The following is a 17104-nucleotide window of genomic DNA, read 5'->3' on the forward strand; positions in this document are numbered from 1 at the left end:
TCATCTTTGCCTCGCAAAGCTAACTCAAACACTCCGCAAAACTTCACACACTGGATTAGCCGGCTGAGGATGTGGCGGTTCTTGCTAATGTCGTAGTAAATATATTTGTTATAGTGAATATGGAATATGATATGTTGAGTAAAATGTTGTGCTAAGATCTATTTAGGTCAGGAGCTGGTTATAAGTTCTGTTCCTATCCAATAACAATGGACAAAAGGGTCCTATCTTGTCAGCCTTGTCAGTTTCAGTTCTCCAGTAAACTTGTGATTATCAACACTAACCTCATCGTTGTGGCGGCGGACAGCTAGCCTGTATCCCTCATCCAGTTGAGTGGGAATGTTCACTCTCCCCAAAGCAGACAATCTCAAACAGCTATCCATGTGGGTCTTTGACAGCTCATGTTTCTTAATCTTTCCTGAAAGATGGTGCATGTCCGTTACACACCAGTCGCTGTCCAAGCGGTGCTGTCTGCCGTGCCGCCTTCAGGGTGAAAGAGTAAGCAGGGGGTAGCAGAAGACTGCATTAGCTACATCGCAGCCTGCTAGCCAGGTTTTTCGTTCATACCAATTTTTGGAAAATCCTCGGGTGTAGGACTTCCCCCCTTTAGTAGAAACCTGTTGAATTATTAAATTTGGTCTGGGAGGTCCTAATTGTTTCGTTGCCAATTTATCTTCATTTGTTCGCCGACAAAAAGGAACTTCTTTCAAAGACACAATCGAGTTGCACTGAAGCCTAGCCATTTTGACAGTAATAGTGAATTGATTGACACTGCTACCCGCTCTTTTCTTAGTTACGTTCATGGTTACGTTACGTATGACGAAAGCGCGTAAGTGCAAGCCCTCAGAAACCCATAGAGATTGTATTGAAAGCTCTGATATTTGAAAAAAATTGATTTTACATGGGAGTCTATGACAGACTTCTGGGCGATTTTCAACCTGACTGAAATCGCCCCAAAAGGGGGGGGGGGGGCATTTGAAGCACGACTTTAGCCTGATTGGACATTTAGTGGCACTGTGGCAGATCAGACGTCTAGATTACAACACTGATAACTACTGTTGCCGTGATATAATTGATTAGAAAAAAAATCCCTTCCTTTTCCCGTTTGGCAGTGCGTCGCCCATATCGCCCTATTGAACACACCGCCCATGGTCGATGTGCAGAAGTATGAGGTAACTGAGGTAGATATGCACATATAACTAGGAATAAAGTGACTAGGCAACAGGATAGATAATAAACAGTAGCAGCAGCATATGTAATTAGTCAAAAGTTAGTGTAAAAAGGGTCGATGCAGATAGTCCGGGTAGCTACAGTGGGGAGAACAAGTATTTGATACACTGCCGATTTTGCAGGTTTTCCTACTTACAAAGCATGTAGAGGTCTGTAATTGTTATCATAGGTACACTTCAACTGTGAGAGACGGAATCTAAAAAATCCAGAAAATCACATTGTATGATTTTTAAGTAATGAATTTGCATTTCATTGCATGACATAAGTATTTGATACATCAGAAAAGCAGAACTTAATATTTGGTACAGAAACCTTTGTTTGCAATTACAGAGATCATACGTTTCCTGTAGGTCTTGACCAGGTTTGCACACACTGCAGCAGCGATTTTGGCCCACTCCTCCATACAGACCTTCTCCAGATCCTTCAGGTTTCGGGGCTGTCGCTGGGCAATACGGACTTTCAGCTCCCTCCAAAGATTTTCTATTGGGTTCAGGTCTGGAGACTGGCTAGGCCACTCCAGGACCTTGAGATGCTTCTTACGGAGCCACTCCTTAGTTGCCCTGGCTGTGTATTTTGGGTCGTTGTCATGCTGGAAGACCCAGCCACGACCCATCTTCAATGCTCTTACTGAGGGAAGGAGGTTGTTGGCCAAGATCTCGCGATACATGACCCCATCCATCCTCCCCTCAATACGGTGCAGTCGTCCTGTCCCTTTTGCAGAAAAGCATCCCCAAAGAATGATGTTTCCACCTCCATGCTTCACGGTTGGGATGGTGTTCTTGGGGTTGTACTCATCCTTCTTCTTCCTCCAAACACGGCGAGTGGAGTTTAGACCAAAAAGCTCTATTTTTTTCTCATCAGACCACATGACCTTCTCCCATTCCTCCTCTGGATGATCCAGATGGTCATTGGCAAACTTCAGACGGGCCTGGACATGCGCTGGCTTGAGCAGGGGGACCTTGCGTGCGCTGCAGGATTTGAATCCATGACGGCGTAGTGTGTTACTGATGGTTTTCTTTGAGACTGTGGTCCCAGCTCTCTTCAGGTCATTGACCAGGTCCTGCCGTGTAGTTCTGGGCTGATCCCTCACCTTCCTCATGATCATTGATGCCCCACGAGGTGAGATCTTGCATGGAGCCCCAGACCGAGGGTGATTGACCGTCATCTTGAACTTCTTCCATTTTCTAATAATTGCACCAACAGTTGTTGCCTTCTCACCAAGCTGCTTGCCTATTGTCCTGTAGCCCATCCCAGCCTTGTGCAGGTCTACAATTTTAGCCCTGATGTCCTTACACAGCTCTCTGGTCTTGGCCATTGTGGAGAGGTTGGAGTCTGTTTGATTGAGTGTGTGGACAGGTGTCTTTTATACAGGTAACGAGTTCAAACAGGTGCAGTTAATACAGGTAATGAGTGGAGAACAGGAGGGCTTCTTAAAGAAAAACTAACAGGTCTGTGAGAGACGGAATTCTTACTGGTTGGTAGGTGATCAAATACCTATGTCATGCAATAAAATGCAAATTAATTACTTAAAAATCATACAATGTGATCTTCTATAAGATTTTTGTTTTAGATTCCGTCTCTCACAGTTTTGTAAGTAGGAAAACCTGCAAAATTGGCAGTGTATCAAATACTTGTTCTCCCCACTGCATTTGTGTCAGAGTGGTGTGTGTAGATGAGTGGAAGGAATCAAGCGCAGGATCCAGGATGACTTCAATAGTCTTTATAGTACGTTCAACACGTGAACAAAATAGTCGCCAACCCAACCGGGTGGCGCAAAACAATTACGCACAAAACACAGTGCGTAAAACACAAGAAAAGCGCACGCAGTGCGAACTCTCGGGACAAGCCAACAACGAGAGAAAATACCCTAACGAGGCAGTCTGACAATAAACAATCACGCATAACACCTGACCCAAACACACGAACTAAATAAGGGAAACAATCAAGACACAAATAAGGGACAGGTGTTATGAAACAGACAAAACCAACAGAACATGAAACATAGAACGGTGGCAGCTAGTACTCCGGAGACGACGACCGCCGAAGCCTGCCCGAACAAGGAAGAGGAGCAGCCTCGGCCGAAACCGTGACAGTACCCCCCCCTTGACGCGCGGCTCCAGCCGTGCGCCGACCCGGAGCTCGGGGACGACCCGGACGACGCGGAGCAGGGCGCGCAGGATGACCCCGATGGAAATCGGTCAGTAGGGACTGGTCTAAGACGTCCCTCCTTGGCACCCAGCACCGCTCCTCCGGGCCGTACCCCTCCCACTCCACGAGATATTGAAGACCCCCCATCCGGCGTCTAGAATCCAGGATGGATCTCACGGTGTACGCCGGAGCCCCCTCGATGTCCAACGGGGGCGGAGGAGTCTCCTCAATCTCAAAGTCCTGGAGTGGACCAGCTACCACCGGCCTGAGGAGAGACACATGGAACGAGGGGTTAATATTTTTGTAATCAACAGGTAGTTCTAACCTATAACTCACCTCGTTCAATCTCCTCAGGACTTTAAATGGCCCCACAAACCGCCGACCCAGCTTCCGGCAGGGCAGGCGGAGGGGCAGGTTTCTGGTTGAGAGCCAGACTCGATCTCCAGGTGCGTACACTGGCCCCTCACTGCGGTGTAGGTCGGCGCTCGTCTTCTGTCGACGTATGGCACGCTGCAGATGGACGTGTGCAGCGTCCCACGTCTCCTCCGAGCGCCGCACCCACTCATCCACAGCGGGGGCCTCGATCTGGCTCTCATGCCATGGTGCCAGAACCGGCTGGTACCCTAATACACACTGAAAAGGGGTTAGTTGGGTGGAGGAGTGGCGAAGAGAGTTCTGTGCCATCTCGGCCCAGGGCACATATCTCGCCCACTCCTCCGGCCGGCCCTGACAGTATGACCTCAGAAACCTACCCACATCCTGGTTGACACGTTCAACCTGCCCATTACTCTCCGGGTGGTACCCCGAGGTAAGGCTTACCGAAACCCCCAACCGTTCCATAAATGCTCTCCACACCCTAGAGGTGAACTGGGGGCCTCGGTCAGACACTATATCCTCGGGTACCCCGTAATGCCGGAAGACATGGGTGAACAGAGCCTCAGCGGTCTGTAGGGCAGTGGGTAGACCCGGCATGGGAAGGAGACGACAGGCCTTAGAGAACCGATCCACAACGACCAGGATGGTAGTATTCCCCTGTGAGGGGGGGAGGTCGGTAACAAAATCCACCGAGAGGTGGGACCAGGGTCGTTGTGGAATAGGCAGGGGTTGTAACTTACCCCTGGGCAAATGTCTGGGCGCCTTACACTGGGCACACACCGAACAGGAGGAGACATAAATCCTCACATCCCTAGCTAACGTTGGCCACCAGTACTTCGTGCTAAGGCAGTGCACTGTCCGGCCGATACCCGGATGGCCAGAGGAGGGGGACGTATGAGCCCAACAAATGAGGCGATCGCGTACCTCGAGCGGAACGTACGTCCGACCCACAGGACACTGTGGAGGACTCGGGTCGGTGCGTAACGCCCGCTCGATCTCACCATCAACCTCCCACACCACCGGAGCAACCAGACAAGACTCCGGTAGTATGGGCGTGGACTCAACTGACCTCTCCTCTGCGTCATACCGCCGAGACAGAGCATCTGCCCTCCCGTTCTGGGACCCAGGGATGTATGTGATCTTAAACACAAACCGGGCTAGGAACATAGTCCAACGAGCCTGGCGAGGATTCAGTCTCCTAGCTGCCCGGATGTACTCCAGGTTACGATGGTCAGTTAGAATGAGGAAAGGGTGTTGAGCCCCCTCGAGCCAATGCCGCCACACCTTTAGGGCCTGTACCACGGCTAACAGCTCCCTGTCTCCTACGTCATAATTCCGCTCCGCCGGACTGAGCTTCTTAGAGTAGAACGCACAGGGACGGAGTTTAGGTGGAGTGCCAGAACGCTGGGAAAGAACGGCCCCTATCCCGGCCTCTGACGCGTCCACCTCTACTTGGAACGGTAAAGAAGGATCCGGATGCGCCAACACCGGCGCCGAGGTAAACAGGTCCTTTAGTCTCCCAAATGCCCTGTCCGCCTCAGCTGACCACCGCAAGCGCACCGGACCCCCCTTTAACAGAGACGTTATGGGAGCTGCCACCTGTCCAAAACCCCGGATAAACCTCCGGTAATAATTCGCAAAACCCAAGAACCGTTGCACCTCCTTCACAGTGGTTGGGGTCTGCCAATTACGCACAGCTGACGCCCGGTCTACCTCCATCTTCACCCCTGACGCAGACAACTGGTAACCCAGAAAGGAGACCGACTTCTGGAAAAACAGACATTTCTCTGCCTTGACATATAGGTCATGCTCCAACAGCCTCCTCAATACTCGGCGCACCAGGGCTACATGCTCAGCACGGGTAGGACTATACACCAGAATGTCGTCGATGTACACAACTACTCCCTGTCCCTGCATGTCCCGGAAAATCTCATCGACGAAGGATTGGAAGACTGAGGGAGCATTCATCAACCCATATGGCATGACTAGATACTCGTAGTGTCCGGAAGTCGTGCTAAACGCTGTCTTCCATTCATCGCCCGCTCGAATGCGTACCAAGTTATATGCGCTCCTAAGATCCAATTTTGTAAAGAACTGCGCACCGTGCAGTGACTCCGTCATAGTCGCAATCAGAGGAAGTGGATAGCTGTACTTCACTGTGATCTGATTGAGACCGCGGTAATCAATACACGGGCGCAGACCTCCATCCTTTTTCTTTACAAAAAAGAAACTTGAGGAAGCGGGTGAAACGGAGGGCCGTATGTATCCCTGTCTCAGAGACTCAGAGATGTATGTCTCCATAGCCTTTCTCTCCTCTTGAGACAAGGGATACACATGGCTCCGCGGGAGAGCTGCTCCTGACTGGAGATCTATCGCACAATCCCCCCGTCTATGAGGCGGCAGCTGCGCCGCCCGAGTCTTACTGAACGCCAGTGCCAAATCCTCATACTCGGGGGGAATCTGCAGTGCTGGCATTAGATTCGGACTCTCCACCGAGGTCGCCCCTATGGAAACACCCAGACACCGCCCCTCACATTGAGCAGACCACCCTTTAAGAGCTTTCTCTCGCCACCTAATAATAGGGTCATGAGTCATCAACCAGGGAAGACCCAGCACTACCGGATACGCAGGAGAGTCAATCAGATAGAGCTGAATTCTCTCCTCATGACCCTCCTGCGCCGTCATCTGAATGGGTGCTGTGACTTCCCTAATCAACCCAGACCCTAACGGACGGCTATCTAGGGCATGGACGGGGAAAGGTTTATCCACTGGAAGGAGGGGAATCCCTAACTCTATACAGAACTGGCGATCTACAAAATTCCCAGCTGCGCCTGAATCTACCAGCGCCTTATGCTGGGAACGAGGTGCAACCTGTGGGAAACAAACAGGCAAGGTTAGGTGCACGACAGAAAGCTCTGGGTAAGCAGGGCGCCTACTCACCTGGGGGGACCCCCCAATGCGTGACCTGCCATCTCCCTCACTGGAGGACCCGCCCCAACACCTAGCCGCGGTGTGTCCTCCACGACCACAGTTGGTGCAAGGGCCAGGTCCCCTCGGGCTCCTCCTCCTCCGTTCCCTAGCGCCAGCACCTCCGAGCTCCATAGGGCTCGGCTCGGAGGTGCTGGAGAGTGGAATGGGCGAACCCCCCCCTCCGGGACGCCCACGGGTGGCGAGCAGGGTATCCAGCCGGATGGCCATGTCGACCAGCTGGTCGAACGTCAACGACGTGTCCCTGCACGCCAACTCTCGCTGGACGTCCTCCCGGAGGCTGCAGCGGAAATGGTCGATAAGGGCCCGCTCATTCCACCCTGCATCAGCCGCTAGGGTCCGGAACTCTAAGGCAAAGTCCTGGGCGCTCCTCATCCCCTGTCGGAGGTAGAACAGACGTTCCCCCGCCGCCTTCCCTTCCGGTGGATGGTCGAACACAGCACGGAAGCGGCGGGAGAACTCCGCATAGTTCGTAGTAGCGGCGTCCATTCTCCTCCACTCGGCGTTGGCCCACTCCAACGCCTTGCCGGTGAGACAGGAGATGAGGGCTGAGACGCTCTCGTGTCCCGAGGGCGCCGGGTGGACGGTGGCGAGGTAGAGCTCCACCTGCAGCAGGAATCCTTGACACCCGGCAGTGGAGCCGTCGTACGCCCTCGGGAGCGAGAGCCGAATCCTACTAGGTTCCGGAGATGAGACGGGGGGGCTGGCCGATGGGGCTGGTTCGGTTCCTGGAGGTGTGGGAACCCCGCTGGTCTCCCATCGGTGCAGAGTATTCATCACCCCCTCCAGGGCATGACAGACCTGGTTGATGCGGTCCTCCTGACCACGAAGACGTTCAGCCATCTCGGCCGTCGGCGCGGTCGCTCCTGCTGATTCCATGGTGGTGATGCGTGATTCTGTCAGAGTGGTGTGTGTAGATGAGTGGAAGGAATCAAGCGCAGGATCCAGGATGACTTCAATAGTCTTTATAGTACGTTCAACACGTGAACAAAATAGTCGCCAACCCAACCGGGTGGCGCAAAACAATTACGCACAAAACACAGTGCGTAAAACACAAGAAAAGCGCACGCAGTGCGAACTCTCGGGACAAGCCAACAACGAGAGAAAATACCCTAACGAGGCAGTCTGACAATAAACAATCACGCATAACACCTGACCCAAACACACGAACTAAATAAGGGAAACAATCAAGACACAAATAAGGGACAGGTGTTATGAAACAGACAAAACCAACAGAACATGAAACATAGAACGGTGGCAGCTAGTACTCCGGAGACGACGACCGCCGAAGCCTGCCCGAACAAGGAAGAGGAGCAGCCTCGGCCGAAACCGTGACAATTTGGTTAACTATTTAGCTAACTATTTAGCAGTCTCATGGCTTGGGGGTAGAAGCTGTTCAGGGTCCTATTGGTTCCAGATAACTATTTAGCAGGATTATGTCTTGGGGGTAGAAGCTGTTCAGGGTCCTGTTGGTTCCAGACTTGGTGCATCGGTACCGCTTGCCGTGCGGTAGCATAGACAACAGTCTATGACTTGGGTGGCTGGAATCTTTGACAATGTTTAGGGCCTTCCTCTGACACCGCCTGGTATAGAGGTCCTGGATGGCAGAGAGCTTGGCCCCAGTGATGTACTGGGCCGTACGCACTACCCTCTGTAGCTCCTTGTGGTCGGATGCCAAGCAGTTGCCATACCAATCGGTGAAGCAGCCAGTCAAGATGCTCTCAATGGTGCAGTTGTAGAACATTTTGAGGATCTGAGGGCCCATGCCAAATCTTTTCAGCCTCCTGAGGGGGAAGAGGCATTGTCGTGCCCTCTTCACGACTGTGTTGGTCTGTTTGGACCATGATAGTTCCTTAGTGATGTGGACACAGAAGAACTTGAAGCTCTTGACTCGCTCCACTACAGCCCCGTCGATGTGAATGGGGGTGTGCTCGGCCCTCCGTTTCCTGTATTCCACGATCAGCTCCTTTGTCTTGCCGACGTTGAGGAAGAGGTTGTTGTCCTGGCACCACACTGCCAGGTCTTTGACCTCCTCCCTGTAGGCTGTCTCATCGTCGTCGGTGATCAGGCCTACCACCGTCGTGTCTTCAGAAAACGTAATGATGGTGTTGGAGTCATGTGCGGCCTCGTAGTCGTGGGTGAACAGGGAGTACAGGAGGGGACAAAGCACGCACCCCTGAGGGGCCAAAGTGTTGAGGGTCAACGTGGTGGTGTGTTGTTGCCTAGATGACTGAGATCCAGTGACAACAGAAGTCATGATGTAAGCTCTTCACCCAAGATGGCATAGCAGTGCGGTCGTGTACTCTGTGTGTGTGTCCGTGTAAATAGCCAGTTTTTTTTTTTTTTTCGTACATATTTCCCTATCACACTTTTCATCCATCTACTAAATATACTTTCCTGCAACTCGCCTCACTCAATGTGGAATGGATTCTATTATTGACTTACCTTTTATCTAGAATCTCCAGTTGAAACTAGCTAGCCAGCTAACTAGCTACTTGCTATTAGCAACCGTTACCGGTTTTCACCCAGAACATCAGATTTTCTGCCGGAATAACTGAATCACTGGACATTAACACCGGATCGGAACTAGCTAGCCGCAACCAAATGGATGTTGTTGTTGGCTAATCACCACTGCCCCCGAAGCAAGCACCAGTTAGCCTTGAGCTAGCCTCGAGCCAGGCCCATATCCCGGCTATCTACCTCTCTGTCTACCGGACGGAAGTAGCCAGCTAACTAGCTACTTGCTATTAGCCACCGTTAGCATTTTTTCACCATTGTCCGTGGCCTGCACTACCTACCAGCCAGCTCTAGCCTAGACTATTATTGGCCAGTCTGCACTGTCTGCACAGTGCGTTATCGACCCAGAACATATCGGTTTTTCTGCCGGAATCACTGAATCACTGGACCTTTAACTCCAGATCATCGCAACTAGCTAGCTGCAACCAAATGGATGTTGTTGTTGGCTAATCAGCCTTGAGCTAGCCTCGAGTCAGGCCCATCTCCCGGCTATATACCTCTCTGTCAACCGGACGGGACCTCCTGGAGTCGACACGGAGCCCCGCCGATCCATCACGACTGGTCTGCCGACGTAATCGTCTGTGGTTTCAACAGGCTTCCCGTTGCGACGACCACAAAGATCCATCTGCTAGCCCCGGCCCGCTAGCACACGCAAACAACAGCCGTGCTTCCTGCTAGCCTGTGCTGTAGCACCAATTTGAACTGCTCTCGGACTCACATATTGCTGTTCACTGGACCTTATGATCACTCAGCTGCACAGCTGATGCCTGATGGACTGTTCCTTTAAACGGTACCCTGTCCTGTTTATCTGTTTAGCCTCAGCCCAAACTTTCATCGCCATTACCAGTTGTTGTCTTAGCTCTCTCGAATAACACCTGTGATTGCTTTATGCCTCTCTCCCATGTCAATATGCCTTGCCTATTGCTGTTCCAGTTAGTTCTTATTATACAATTTCACTGTAAAGCCCCAAGTCCCTCTCAAACTGCCTCAAATAGCTCCTTTGTTCCACCCCCCATACACACGGAGACCGGCTCAATCGGTGCCTCCAGTGATGCTATCTCTTTCATTGTTACCCAACGCTTAGGTTTACCTCCACTGTACTCATATCCTTCCATATCCTTGTCTGTACATAATGCTCTGAATCTATTCTACAACGCCCGGAAATCTGCCCCCTTTGTGAATGGGAATTGATTGCCCCCCATCTATCCTCAGAGTTCGTACTGCTTGGTGACCTAAACTGGGATATGCTTAACACCCCGGCCATCCTACAATCCAAACTAGATGCCCTCAATCTCACACAAATTATCAAGGAACCTACCAGGTACAACCCTAAATCCGTAAACATGGGCATGGGCACCCTTATAGATATCATCCTGACTAACTTACCCTCTAAATACACCTCCGCTGTCTTCAACCAGGATCTCAGCGATCACTGCCTTATTGCCTGCGTCCGTAACGGGTCTGCGGTCAAACGACCACCCCTCAACACTGTCAAATGCTCCCTAAAATACTTTAGCGAGCAGGCCTTCCTAATTGACCTGGCCCAGGTATCCTGGATGGATATTGATCACATTCCATCAGTAGAGGATGCCTGGTTGTTCTTTAAAAGTGCTTTCCTCTCAATCATAAATAAGCATGCCCCATTAAAAAAATTCAGAACTAAGAACAGATATAGCCCCTGGTTCTCCTCAGACTTGACTGCCCTTTACCAGCACAAAAACATCCTGTGGCGTACTGCATTAGCATCGAACAGCACCCGCGATATGCAACTTTTCAGGGAAGTTAGGAACCAATATACACAAGCAGTTAGGAAAGCAAAGGCTAGCTTTTTCAAACAGAAATTTGCATCCTGTAGCACTAACTGCAAAAAGTTTTGGGACACTGTAAAGTCCATGGAGAATAAGAGCACCTCCTCCCAGCTTCCCACTGCACTGAGGCTAGGAAAAACTATCACCACTGATAAATCTACAATAATCGAGAATTTCAACAAGCATTTTGCTACGGCTGGCCATTCTTTCCACCTGGCTACCACTACCCCAGTCACCAGCTCTGCACCCTCCGCTGCAACTTGCCCATAACCCCCCCCCCCCCCCCCCCTGCTTCTCCTTCACACAAATTCAGACAGCTGATGTTCTGAAAGAGCTGCAAAATCTGGACCCCTACAAATCAGCTGGGCTAGACAATCTGGACTGTTTCTTTCTAAAATTAGCCGCCGAAATTGTCGCAACCCCTATTACTAGCCTGTTCAACCTCTCTTTCTTAACGTCTGAGATCCCAAAGATTGGAAAGCTGCCGCGGTCATCCCCCTCTTCAAAGGGGGTGACACTCTAGATCCAAACTGTTACAGACCTATATCCATCCTGCCCTGCCTTTCGAAAGTTTTTGAAAGTCAAGTTAACAAACAGATCACCGACCATTTCGAATCACACCGTACCTTCTCCGCTATGCAGTCCGGTTTCCGAGCTGGTCATGGGTGCACCTCAGCCACGCTCAAGGTCCTAAACGATATTATAACCGCGATCAATAATAGACAGTACTGTGCAGCCCTCTTCATCGACCTGGCCAAGGCTTTCGACTCTGTCAACCACCGCATTCTTATTGGCAGACTAAATAGCCTTGGTTTCTCAAATGACTGCCTCGCCTGGTTCACCAACTACTTCTCAGATAGAGTTCAATGTGTCAAATCGGAGGGCCTGTTTTCTGGACCTATGGCAATCTCTATGGGGGTGCCACAGGGTTCAATTCTTGGGCCGACTCTTTTCTCTGTGTATATCAATGATGTCGCTCTTGCTGCCGGTGATTCTCAGATCCACCTCTACGCAGACAACACCATTTTGTATACATCTGGCCCTTCATTGGACACTGTGTTAACAAACCTCCAAACGAGCTTCAATGCCATACAACACTCCTTCCGTAGCCTCCAACTGCTCTTAAACACAAGTAAAACTAAATGCATGCTCTTCAATCGAACGCTGCTGGCACCCGCCCACCCGACTAGAATCACTACTCTCAACGGGTCTGACCTAGAGTATGTGGACAACTACAAATACCTAGGTGTCTGGTTAGACTGTAAACTCTCCTTCCAGACTCACATTAAGCATCTCCAATCCAAAGTAAAAATCTAGAACCGGCTTCCTATTTCGCAACAAAGCCTCCTTCACTCATGCTGCCAAACATGCCCTCGTAAAACTGACTATTCTACCGATCCTTTACTTCGGCGATGTCATTTACAAAATAGCCTCCAACACTCTACTCAGCAAATTGGATGTAGTCTATCACAGTGCCATCCATTTTGTCACTAAAGCCCCATATACTACCCACCACTGTGACCTGTACGCTCTTGTTGGCTGGTCCTCACTACATATTCATCGCCAACCCACTGGCTCCAGGCCATCAATAAATCACTGCTAGGCAAATCCCCTCCTAATCTTAGCTCATTGGTCACCATAGCAACACCCACCCGTAGTATGCGCTCCAGCAGGTATATCTCACTGGTCATCCCCAAAGCCAACACCTCCTTTGGCCGCCATTCCTTCCAGTTGCTGCCAATGACTGGAACGAACTGCAAAAATCTCTGAAGCTGGAGACTCTTATCTCCCTCACTCACTTTAAGCATCAGTTGTCAGAGCACCTTACTGATCACTGCACCTGTACACAGCCCATCTGAAATTAGCCCACCCAACTACCTCATCCCCATATTGTTATTTATTTTGCTCATTTGCACCCCAGTATCTCTATTTGCACATAATCTCTTGCACATCTATCATTCCAGTGTTAATACTAATTGTAATTATTTTGCACTATGGCCTATTTATTGCCTTACCTCCATAACTTGCTACATTTGTACACACTGTATATATATTTTCTGTTGTATTTTTGACTTTGTTTTGTTTTACCCCATATGTAAATGTGTTGTTGTTTTTATCGCACTGCTTTGCTTTATCTTGGCCAGGTCGCAGTTGTAAATGAGAACTTGTTCTCAACTGGCTTACCTGGTTAAATAAAGGTTAAATAAATAAATAAAATAAAAGAGAGTTCAGTCACACAGTAGAGTGATGTGTCTGAAGAAACTCTGCTTGTTATCAGGCTCTGTCAAACATACCTGTTTTTAGGAGCTTTCATTCTGTCAACACCTCAGAGATACAGTAGGTAGTAGTACCTGATCAGATATATCTCCTTCTCTTTCTGTCTCAATCTTTTTATATATCTCCCACTACCTATCTATTATCTCTGTCTGTCTGTCTCTCTCACTCTCTCTATCTCTCTCTCTCTTACTATCTCTCTCTATCTCTCTCTCTCTCTTACTATCTCTCTATATCTCTCTCTCTTACTATCTCTCTCTATCTCTCTCTCTCTTACTATCTCTCTCTATCTCTCTTCCCTCTCTTTGTTTGTACATCTCACTCTGTGTCTCTCTCTACACCTGGTTCTAACATGCATCCGTTGTCCTGATCTTGTCCACATTCTGATTGTGCCCACATTTCCAGACAGGTGTAGACGATTAAAAGACACATTGTGTTCTGATTGAGATGAGATCTTCCTGACCACCTTCGGAGGTAGTCAGGCACACATTGTGTCTGGATATCTTACAAGTGTAGATGGATCTGGACAGTGAAACCATTTAAATCTTCATTATCCCACCTTTTAAAATCATTGTCTTAAATAAATAAATATTATTTTGATAGAATAGCTGTCAAATAAATTGCACACAGGGAGGGACCAGGAAATGTGGTCACAATGCGGACACAGTGGACGGATAAGAGACACATTTTGATACTTCTGAAAATGTGACCACAATCAGAATGTGGATAAGATCAAGACAAAGGACGCAGGTATAAACAAAGCTTCTGTGTGAATGTCACCCTGTCTCTCTCTCTCTCTCTCTCTCTCTCTCTCTCTCTCTCTCTCTCTCTCTCTCTCTCTCTCTCTCTCTCCGTGCTCTACTTCTCTTGGCTGTCTGACAGGGTCTGGCGCCCCAATGTGAAAGCACCTGTACTAGCTCTCCAGGCTGATTGCCAGGCCTGTACAGCGGGTCAACAAACTTACAGTGGGAGTCATCTGAGGCCCAATCTGGCCCAATCAGTCTGCCTAACACTAACCCACTGCCCAGAGAGGGCGAGAACCTGTCATAACACCACAAGGCTGCCAGGACAGGTCGTCACGGAGATGTTGTTGTTCTCACGTGATTAACATGACTAAATGTGTGACACTGTTTCAGTGAAGGGAAAGTGGGGCTCTGAGAGAGTCCTTTAAAATTAACTACAGTGCTTGTTCTCCCCCTTCTTCTTGTCCCAAGTATCAACAACAATTATCTGGGTCAGGAGAATCTTTACTGTCTTAAAAAAGTTTACAGTGAGTGTGTTGTGTGTGTTCTTAAACCTGTTCTTAAACCTCTTTTAAATTTCCCAGAACGGTCAGCTCAAGCAGCGCCTGGACAATGTGGAGAGGGACTTCCTCATCTTCAACAGAGAAAGGTAGGACACTCAGTTTCTACTGAGAAAACTCATTCTATGTCCTAACAGAGAAATACATTGTATAGTCTACTGAGAACACTCACTATATATGTCCTACAGATATATATATATATATATATATATATATAGTCTACTGAGAACACTCATTATATGTCCTAACAGAGATATATAGTCTACTGAGAACAATCATGATATGTCCTACAGAGATATATAGTCTACTGAGAACAATCATGATATGTCCTACAGAGATATATAGTCTACTGAGAACAATCATGATATGTCCTACAGAGATATATAGTCTACTGAGAACAATCATGATATGTCCTACAGAGATATATAGTCTACTGAGAACAATCATGATATGTCCTACAGAGATATATAGTCTACTGAGAACAATCATTATATGTCCTACAGAGATATATAGTCTACTGAGAACAATCATGATATGTCCTACAGAGATATATAGTCTGGTGGCCTACATTAACACCAAAATGTGGCACCTGCTGTCGCCCCGATTCTTTTTCTAAAATCGCCCAGATTTGATGTCCTCTGCTTATGAGTTTCAATGTGGGTTGCCAAAGAACTGTTACATCCTTCTAATAAAATCAGCAGAGCAGTTAGGCATAAATTAAATACTGAAGGCAAAAGTACTGGGCCACAGGCAACATTACATATTTACAGCAACGGTTGTGATTATGATTCCTGAATGTGTCCCCTACTGCTGAGTAGCATAACTCATTAAATGTATGTATCATGATAGAATCTCATGAAAACCCTTTTTTATTTACATATCATTAACAGATAGCAAAACATATAGCTTTTGTGGGTTTCACCTGATAGGTCAAAGAAGGCTGTAGTGGGAACAGAAGCAACAGACCTCACCACGACAGAGAAGATCAAGGCCATCGAAGACGGACAGAACAACAACGTGGACCCGGCAGCCTACATATTAGGATAGCGGACTACGGCTTTAGCCCCAAGTCGCTACACGTACCTGGCCGCAACTTGTAGATCAGCACTACCTAATCCCCCACTCTTCCTCTGCCCCCGGCCGGTGCAGGCACTCAAATCGACCTTTAACCCTGACACATTCCCCAACAGTCGGCCTCTATGCCCAGACTGTTGGAGCTCACATAGACGACTACTTTACAGAGTGTGTGGCACCTGACCTGGAGCAGACAGACAGACAGACAGACCCTGGCTCTTTCCTCTTTTCCTAGCCCAGGGATGTGGCCTCTCAGTGGGCACCCCTTCTTACACTCTGCCCTACCCTGACCTGGTCTGACCTGGCCTGAGCTGCCCTGACCTGGTCTGACTTGGCCTGATGCACCATGATCCCCTGGAGCTCCCCTCCCTCCACCAAGTCAGCCAGGCCCAGGAAGTGACTTGCCTACCAACCCAGCAGGAAACAGAGACAGACAGGATACAGCCACCATGCCTGCTTAGTTGAGGCTCAGGCCAGGAAGAAAATGAAGCCTGATGTTGACAAATAGGAGACTACGGTTGCAGTACATGAAAACAGTGCAGGCTTGCTTTTGGCAGAGATAGGGGTTGTGAGTTGCCTCACACAAAATTAATTAAGATTAGAGATGAGATATGAGGCCTTTGTTTTCAAGACACCAACCACAGATTCCTTTTGGAAGACAAAGAGAACCACTGACTTCAGCAGTTTATTTAATGTCTCTGTGATAACGTTAGGCATCACTTGTGCCACTCAAGCAAACCAAGATGACGGGTACTCGACATGGACATTTGGATATAAATATTTATAGATAAATAGATATTTATTGTCTGTTCTGCACAGAAAATTGCTTTGCACACGCTTCTCCATTAATTGTAGCGGTCAAAGTGTAGTGAATGAATCTTCATTCTCTTCTGTTTTATATAGGGGTGCCTTAGAACTACTATATGGTACATACTGGGTTTCCCCATGCAGACAATTATAATCATATATGTAGTCTAATTTAAGTCACCATCTTGTTGTTCGATATGTGCTTTGGAAAATACCTTTGCCATTCTTTTGACCCTTTCTGCATTACAATTAAATATTATCCAAGGCTTTACCTGTCCCTGGTTATCAGATCTACTATTGGCACCTTTATAACAACCATTATTGGTACAGATATTCAAATTATCTTTAGGTTTTCGAGAAATGTATGCCATTCAAGGGCCCAATGAAAGCAGAGTTGTAAAATGAGTACTCTATTTTGTTGTCACTGTGTGGACTACTACCTGTAAATGTGGTCAAGCAGTGATTATAAAAGGTGTGTCTTAATTTATTATTTTTCTTTGAGACCCCAGCCTTATTATTTTATTAAATACACACAATGAGCAGTTATGTAACACATGGGAATTCAAAAGAAAAAGTTCACCGG

The 17104-nt window shown here is 48.5% G+C and overlaps 1 protein-coding gene across 1 annotated transcript in view; it reads left to right on the forward strand.

Annotated features, from left to right (window-relative positions):
- LOC311142183 (serine/threonine-protein kinase 32A-like) overlaps positions 1-16400 on the forward strand; it is an 87922-nt gene extending 71522 nt beyond the window's left edge. The window contains exons 11-12 of the mRNA XM_084177777.1: positions 14665-14729; positions 15570-16400. Of these exons, the coding sequence (XP_084033903.1) occupies positions 14665-14729; positions 15570-15687 (183 nt within the window). The 3' untranslated portion in view covers positions 15688-16400. The remainder of the gene's footprint in view (positions 1-14664; positions 14730-15569) is intronic.
- The last annotated feature ends 704 nt before the right edge of the window (positions 16401-17104 follow it).

This window comes from Coregonus lavaretus, assembly GCF_964263955.1.
Source record: "Coregonus lavaretus genome assembly, chromosome: 15".
Lineage (NCBI taxonomy): Eukaryota > Metazoa > Chordata > Actinopteri > Salmoniformes > Salmonidae > Coregonus > Coregonus lavaretus.